The 9,009-nt window shown below is 31.4% G+C and overlaps 1 protein-coding gene across 2 annotated transcripts in view; it reads right to left on the minus strand.

Annotated features, from left to right (window-relative positions):
- Positions 1–420: 420 nt before the first annotated feature.
- SLCO4C1 (solute carrier organic anion transporter family member 4C1) overlaps positions 421–9,009 on the minus strand; it is a 52,767-nt gene continuing 44,178 nt past the window's right edge. For both annotated transcript variants that reach the window (XM_019664011.1, XM_019664010.1), the window contains exons 10-13: positions 5,894–6,084; positions 4,511–4,575; positions 2,726–2,863; positions 421–906 (exon numbers count right to left, since the gene is read on the minus strand). In XM_019664011.1, coding sequence (XP_019519556.1) covers positions 746–906; positions 2,726–2,863; positions 4,511–4,575; positions 5,894–6,084 — 555 coding nt within the window. In that variant the 3' untranslated portion in view covers positions 421–745. The remainder of the gene's footprint in view (positions 907–2,725; positions 2,864–4,510; positions 4,576–5,893; positions 6,085–9,009) is intronic.

Raw genomic sequence — 9,009 nt, forward strand, 5'->3', positions numbered from 1 at the left:
TTTTCTTACTGAAGCTGGTACTTTCCTCTGAAAGACATGTAATTGAATAACACTGTCACAGGTTCATAAGAGGTAAGTGTTAAAAATCAGCAATATCAACAAATAATCTCCTGGAATTCTTGAGTTAAAGTGAAAATAAGTGTATGCAATACTGATACTATATAATGGGGCAGAAAAAAGATAATTAACTTATATTCTAATAATTCAGTTACTTTCTAAGATAAAGGACAAATTAGCATATGTAAATATAAAAACAAATAATATAATTTAGGTGGTTTTAAATTCATCGGCTTTCAATAATAGTTTTTGAAAATCATCACATAAATTTGACTAGTTTAATTTTTACACCATAATTTTTTTAAATAAGCCCAAACTACTGCAATGATAATTAAAATAAAACAAGTTGTAAGAGGGTTAGAAATATCACTGTTTTTAAAATGTAAAATTTTAATTTAGCGCTTTTTTTCTAATTTAGTTTACTAGTTGGGGATATCATATCTAGACAATGGGAAATGTGTGTGTGCATGTTTTGAGGCTACTGGTGGGCTTGAAAGGCACAGGTGTGTTTCTTGCATTTAAATAAAAACAAGTAAGAGTTAAAAAATATACAGAAAACAGACTTAATTACAAAATATCAATTTTTAAAGTGATTGTCCATATTTGGTAGATAATGCTGCAATGACAATATGCGTTGTTACAAATGGATGCCAATTTTCCAACTGTAAAACAGTCTCCTCTTTCTATTTCACCCTTCATTTCCTGCTTTGTTAAGGTCGCATTCTGCTGAAATAGCAGTCACAGTGGCATTCGAATTTTGAAATGACACATCTGTGTCTAATGGTGGTGGTTTATACAAAAAGATTGCAAGTCCATTGAAGCAAATGGTGATAATTTTACATGTAACACCTAAATATAAACAGAAAAATTAATCATGCATTTGGGACTTTACTTATTAAAAAAACTAATTATCATTGAGAAATTCTTTACAAATAGAAACTCACTACTTTAAAGAGAAGGAGTTCTCTCATTATAGTTCTATGTTATAAATTTTTAACACTTGAGATAGAAAAATGATATTCTTCAATTAAAAAAGTATTCATTTCAATGAACAAGCCTTTATTTTCATTTTAAACAATAAAAATGTACAATACTTATTCTATTCTTGGTTATAATTGCACATTCTTGTAAAACAAGTGTTGTATAGATTTAAATAAATTCATGTTCCATTTCTAAATTTATTAACACAATATCATATTTATAAAAAAACTGCAAGCAACCAAAAGTCAATGACAAAGAAAAACAGCTTACAACATCCTTGAATCTTAAATAAAGTTGTAGAATTTTCATGTTCATGATAGAAAATAATTCTAAAAATAAAAAAGCTTTGGAGTTCTTAGGAGAAAGCCCAATGAGAATATATTACATTAAATATGCAACCAAATTTACTTTTAATTATCAACTAAAAATACAAAACATTAAGATTCATTTTACTAGCTTTGATTTGTTTTCAAAAAACTCTGATTTTGAGCTCAGCAATATGAAGATAAACTAGTTCTGGTCACAGGACAAGCTTTTAAATTCCAGTCAAATAAGCTCAATGGCCTTACAATGAAGTTTTTACTTAGCTTATTTGTTTGTATTACTTATTAATATTTCACTAAAAATTTGTATTTTAAAATGCGAATGCTCATTTCCAGGTATATATGAAAATTAATTATAAAGTTATATAGGTTTTGAGAAAAAAATTATCATATCCATTAAAAAGTAGGAAAAGGAACAGTTTATTATCTGTATCTTTTGGTCAAAGAATACAAACATAACCAATTAAATAAATATTTATACATAAAAACATGTTGAATAAAAAGTGTTTTTTAAACAAGTAAAAGTGGTGACAAGATTAATTGTGCCTATCCTAGTCAATATTTACTCTCCCATTGCTGTTTTGGATTTATGTATTTATTTCTTTAATGGATATTTTACTTCTCTGTCATAAGTTCAGACAGCATACTCTAGGTTTAAACACATGTGAGAGCAATAAGCTATCTAATACATATGCCAAAATAATTGTGATCACAGGTGCAGTGAAAAGCACATGTTATATATTTACATATTTTTTCTATCTGGGATTTCTGTATTTTTAAATATTCTAATTTCTTAAGTTGTTTTTAAATTTTTTTCCCTCTTACAAACTAGATGCATTGTTCTACTTCCTTAATCTTAATTTTCATTTATTGTTTAGCCAAAACTATACAAGACAGGCTGCCAAAGGTAAAAGGGGTTAAATATCATGGCTCACCTTCTAAACTACAAAAAGATTTCTTATAATGTGCCTTAGAGCCAAAGGACGCTTCCCTACCCCAGCTCTAGGTGCTTTCCAAAGCCCAGGTACCTAGATGATAATCATTCCCGAGTTTCTCAGGATTCTCTTTTAGTTTTTGTTAGACTTCCCAAAAGAAAAGTTTGACAGAAGTTGTTAAAGAAAGTTATATGATATGTGATGTTATGAAAGCTAAAATATATTCTCTTCTATTTTAGACTGAACCTTGCAGACTCCAGGTAAAGCCTTTCATAACATGTTATGACAGCTATCTCTGCTTTCAGGGCTAAAGGAGAGCCCAACCACATGGACTGAACATACCAAAACCTAAGTAAGTAACAATAAGATTTTTTTTTTCCTATTGACATTATCGATTGACACTAAAATTATCAAGAAGTCATCACTTACTTATAGCCACTAGCATATAGGCCATCTTGATGTTATCATAAGTCCAGCAAGCTCCTTTAATTCCACATTCATTAATATCCCAGAGAATACATGTGCTGTCTATTGTGACACCAAAAATAATTGGTCCAGGTATTGAGCCTAGAAGAATGATATGTAAAACACACATGTTATATAAACTGTAATTTTTACATTCATGGCTATACAAGTATTTTATAGAAATAAGAATAGGTACTTATCTATCCATTTATAAATCAATTGGTTCATGTATAAGTAATAGGAATATAAAGAAACATAGGTAAAACATTCTATAATAATTATACATAATTATAAATTCCTAATCAATCCAAAAAATGATTTTAATAAAAATCTCTGGCATATATTAGGTTAATATTCAGTTAAGTAAATATTTTAATTTACTGCTTTTCTAATTTAATAATTGTGTCTTTGAATTTAGCTATTATACTTTAAAAAAATAAAAATCGGGCCCGCTGAGTGGCTCACAGTTAGTTAAGAGCTCGCTCAAGAGTTTGAGCTCTGAGCAACAGCAGTTCGAGTCCCAGCCCAAGCTGAGCAGCCGCTGAGCTGCCAACAGGTGGCAGGATGGCTCAGCTAAAAAAAATAAATAAATAAAAAATAAAAATCAATTAACAATGCACAAAATAAGTCTGCTAAACTACAGTATGTGTGTTATGTGTACGTATGTGTGCATGTATATATAAACTAACATGGGCATGTGTATACATATACGTTACATACACACACTGACATGTATGTGAGTGCAGGAGAATGCACATGTGTACACACACACAAACATTACTAACATGCCTAGGAGTACTACCTTCTCAGACACACACACCCTCCCCTGAATGAGATCAGGAGGAACTAAACTTTCATTTAGTTAAGAAGCTTCCAATTGTTACACATCCAATACATGATTTGTAGTGGTATTTCTTAGACAAAGATTTGAGCCTGTTCTTTCATGAACCGCAGCATGACAGAGTCAAAAGACCACTGGACTGAGAGAAAGGAGACCATTTTCCTACTCTCATGTTGTGTAACTACGGGCAAATCCCTGAATCTCTCAGGGCCTTAATTTACTCTTGTGAAAAATGGGAAAGTTGGTTGAGGTGATCTCTAATGCTCCCACTTTTGGTTTTGGTTTTTAAAATGATCTGAAATTATGTGCATAATATTGTGCGTATAAGTACACATATATAATTATGTGTATAACATAGTGTTTCTCTCTGTCTTCTTATCCTTCCTACATCTGGAATTATAAAATTTTCTGGTATAAATTCTCTCTTCCATCAATTCTTGACTATTTTTCATTGCTAATGTCACATAATTGTGGCCCAAATGGAGATAAATGCAGGGAGAAAAGGGATTCTAGTAGTTATAAATAAGACATTATCATAATATATGTTGATGATAGGTTTTATACAAATAGAAAAAAATTGTCTTTTACTATGTTGTATTAGAAATGCATTGGTGATCATATATTTCAAAAAAATATGATATGCTCTTTAAGGTTATATTTGCAAAAGAATTCAAAACAATAGCTAACCAATCAGGTAGGCAAAAAAGTAAAGTGATTGTTTTCATGTGTGAAATATAAGTAATACTACATTTTGAATACTGGAAAACAGCTTTCTTAAATGATAATTATGTAGTTTTTCACTGCATTTTAATTAATTATTTTCTTGGAACATATCATAAATGAATAAATCAGTAACACTAATGAACAAAAATTCTCAAGTTACCAATGAAGCAAGAAAAATGGCATACCTAATAATCGAAGCATCATAAACTGTATTCCCAATGCTAGAGAACGTTGCTTTTGGTTAACACACCTGGTGATATTAAATACACATGAGACCAAAAATGGTTGTATAGTATATTTGCTCTTTAAGCAAATTCATTTTTATCCTAGGTTAGCATTCCTATATTAAAGTAAATGTTATGCACGTAAAAGAAACAAGTTACTTATAATAGCTCATATACAGTTCAATCATTCTGGAATCATAAAAAAAGAAAAATGTTATCTGAACTAAAATACTATAAACCACACCACAGAGTCAAATAAATTTTTAAAAATATACTGAATATGCATGAATTTTAACAAATGTAAAGGAGAAAGGACATTTATTAACAAGCCCTATTTTTGACTATCAATCACATAAGTCACAGGTCACGTGACTGAAGTCTCACGCAAATAATTTCTACTCTAATTCTTACTAACTTTGAGACAGAAATCATACCTATGAGATTAGAGTACAATTTGAGAAAACATAAAACAGTTGCTAAAGCTCAATCTGATTCAACAATAATTCTTTAAGTAACTACTGTCAAAAATGATTGAGACATGATGTTGGCACACCAGAGAGTGAGATGAGACATAAAAGAGATCAACTAATCTTTGGAAACAAATACGCAATTAAAAGGTGACATAGACAATTTTTCTAAAATTTTAAAAAGCATATTCTTTATTCTCTAAATAACTCCAATTTTCATGTAGTGTAATGTTAACCGACTAATGTTTTTAGACAGAATCTCTAAAACTTTCATTTGTCAAAGAAGTTTGTGAAGACGTAGTGAATGAGTATCAGGGAACAAAAATTGAAATGGAAGAAAGCTAGAGTTTGTTAGGAAAGATATAGAAAGGCTGATGAGCTTATGGAAGGACAGATAGGACATATTTTCACAAAGCGATGTAGGAGGCACAAAACACTGAGAAGAGTCAGATGACACCAGCTTCTTATCTATTATTAGCACAGGAAGCCTCAATGTCACAGCACCTACTATATAAGATAGAATGCATGTCATCCTGACTTTGACATACATGGAGTATTTCCATAATACTTAAATACAAATAAACGTATCTCCAGCTTACAACTGAAGCCTCATAAATGAGGCAGGGAAAGTATAAAATCAAGTATATAACAGGTGGCAGTATTAGGACATTTTAACATACATGATCTCATTTAAACCTCAACATCTGAGGTTCAATGAGGTAGCTTTTCTAATGCCACAGAACTAATAATCTTGTAATGGCTGAATTGGTATTGGAAACAATGGTCAATATAAACCCCAAAAGGAACCCCTGAGTTCATTTTCTTTTCACTCAACATGTTGCCTTAGGGATGGCAAATTTCAAAATACAATACATACCTTAGAATGGACACAGTTATAGGAGTACCAGCCATAAAGGTAAAAACAATTGCAGCAAAGAAAATGGCAAGGAACATGGGCAAATGTGTACATCGAGTTTCACATTTTCCAGCTTTAGCTTCAAACCCAAAACTTGCTGCAGTAGGTGTTATTTCTGTTTTCATTCCAATACAGGAACAGTTGTAATATATCTAGAAAATAAGACAAAAATACTGAAAGGGCCTATCTTGAAAACATGTTTTATCATTGTAAATTACGTGATCTCTAGATATAGCACTCTTACACAGCCTTAATCCATCTATACACAACAAATAATGCTGAGAAAGTGTAATTAACCTGAAGAAATTAAGCAAGGGAAAACAAGGGGCCATATTTATGAAATAGAATCATCTATATTTAACTTTTGAATCCATTACTTCAACTTGAAACCGATTAGTGACTCATGACTCATGAAAAAATAGACAAGAATATAACAATTACATGATCACACACATTCTAGACTGTTCTGAATAGATCATAATTGTTCAGTTTTCCTGCTAACTTTCTTCTTTTTGACTATAGGATGTAAAGAAAATGCATAGTGGCAATCTCTATTTACACTAGTTTAAAAGAACAAACACTATAATTTCAACAAGTGATACAGTAAAATGAAAATGTTACAGAGTTTGGGAGAAAAATGCTGCTTTCAACTAAACCTTTTTACTATAATTTTCTGAACTTTTTTAACTGCTTTACAAAAGCAAACTGTACCCTTCTTAAGATGATGTATTTATATGACAAATAAAAACTAGAAGACATATTACCCAGAAGGCTATTTTATATTACAAATAACATATTAACTACTTAAATACACACACACACACACACACACATATATATATATATATATATATATATATATATATATATATATACATATAAATTAATAATATGAAATGTTGGAAGGTAACATGTTAAAATTATCACAAGTATTACTTTTGTATGAAAAAACAGATGTTTAAAAAGTTAGGCGTAATGATTTTTTAAAGGCCTTGTACATCTCAAGTCTATCTTACTATAAATATTTGTACATGTTTAAGGCCTCAACAAAGTCAGACCAGAGCCAGAGAAGTCAGAGGAAAGCAGTGTATTTATTGTTCTGAAGACCAGAGACCTTTTTTGGGTGCTACACGTATTCTTTAACCACTGGCACTAATTCAGCACACCCAAATATGCTGAGTATACCCCCTAAAATGGACTATTTTATACTCAGCAATCAAATAATGAAGCAACATAGCCTTTAAAAATTTTAAGATGGAAAACTGAGGACAGTTATTGTCTGTCTTGATGAAACTTGACAACTCTCTTACATAAAAAAGTATATGTTTTACTCAATATAGCTAGCTGTGTTTTAGTAGTTTGGGCCACTGCTGTGAAATATAAAACTAATATTTCTCTGAACAAATGTGCATAGGTGTTTACTACATTATCATCAATGCATTTTTGCCTAGCTGAAATATTCCATAAGAAAAAAAAATGCTGTGAAAAACTGAGTTGTTACATGGAGCATTTGGACATAAAAAAGCCAGGACAAAAAGAAAATTTGGAAGTGAAAAATAAGTTGCTTTTCCTAAATAACCCCAGAAGACAATGTATTGTTTAAAATGGCAATTATAATAATTGGCAAAAAATATAAATATCAAATTAACCATATCAAAATAATCAATACCATTTCTATATAAAGTGTATTCTGGTAATTAAATTTTTATTATTATTTATTTATTTATTTTTGGTTTCCTTGTGTAATACAGTATTTCTATCTATATATTTTATTGTTTAAGTAAAACCCTTCCAATAACTTAACTCCTTGTCATCTTCTAATTAGAGTAAGTCAATAGCACTTATTGATCACACTTTATATGCAGGAAAATCTACCTACTTATCTACCTCTCAGAAGAATAGTTACCTTCCAGGTAGTTCTGATTCTATAATATGCATCATGTGCCTTATAACACACATGAACACCTAATTTTCTCAACCTGTTTTGAAACTAAAGCAATCCCGTATGTCCACTGGTGTGAATGTATGATAACCCTCAATTCTGAGACCTTAACAATGTTTTTGTTAACTGTCATAGGCATTTCATGGTACTGATCTAATTAGTTTTATTCCAAGGATTAAAACTGCACATATGTCATCCAAGTCTATCAGGTCTACTATGATTCACCACAGACATTTTTTCTGACATATTTTTCAATGTTCCTAGATGGTCACTTTAAAATCTATAAGCTAGGTAATAAGACAAAATGTGCATTGTTTTTCACATTCTGGTTTATCCCCAACAAGAAGATCAAATTCCAGTCTGTTGAGATAAACGTTTAATGTATTTATTACACATAAAATAATTAAAGACGCAAATATATGCACAAACATATACAAATGTGCATAACTACATATACATACACACACCCATATAAACATATTTATAAATGTGTACAACCACACACACATCCATTAGTTTCAGAAGAAATCTGAAGTAATTTTATAGACTATTGCAAATAATTATTTCTACTTATTTATGTAAAAATCTTTTTTCCTGCAATCTTAAGTTTATCTTTACATAGAAAAAGGAATGCCATTTCACTAGTCCATATTTCAAATATTCAAGATTGTGCTGTTTTGTCATCTTAGTCATTGTGGTATCTTATATCACAGTATGTATTTTCTTCAGGTCTTTTTAGTGTTTCCACATTATCTGTTAAAACATAGCATATTAGGGCTGGCCGAGTGGCACATTGGTTAGGAGTTGGCTTGGGACACCAGCTCTGAGCAGCAGGGCCCCAGTTCAGATCCCACATGAGGGCCAGTGACACTGCCCTCTACAACTAAGATGGTGCACAACAGCTCGACCTGGAGTTGGGCGGCCGTGAGTCGCCGGCAATGGCATATGCTGCCGTGGGGCTGGCCGGCAGCAGGCGTGAGCTTTTGTGAGTTGCCATGAGCCACTGTGAGCAGCCGTGAGCGGCCATCCAATGGCCAGTGAGCAACTGCCTCACCCAGGAAGAGCACAATGATAATACCAACATGGGCCAGTGAAGCAACGTCCTCCACAACTAGACTGAAGAACAAAAGGACAG

This window comes from Hipposideros armiger, unplaced genomic scaffold, assembly GCF_001890085.2.
Source record: "Hipposideros armiger isolate ML-2016 unplaced genomic scaffold, ASM189008v1 scaffold_414, whole genome shotgun sequence".
NCBI classification, from domain to species: Eukaryota; Metazoa; Chordata; class Mammalia; order Chiroptera; family Hipposideridae; genus Hipposideros; species Hipposideros armiger.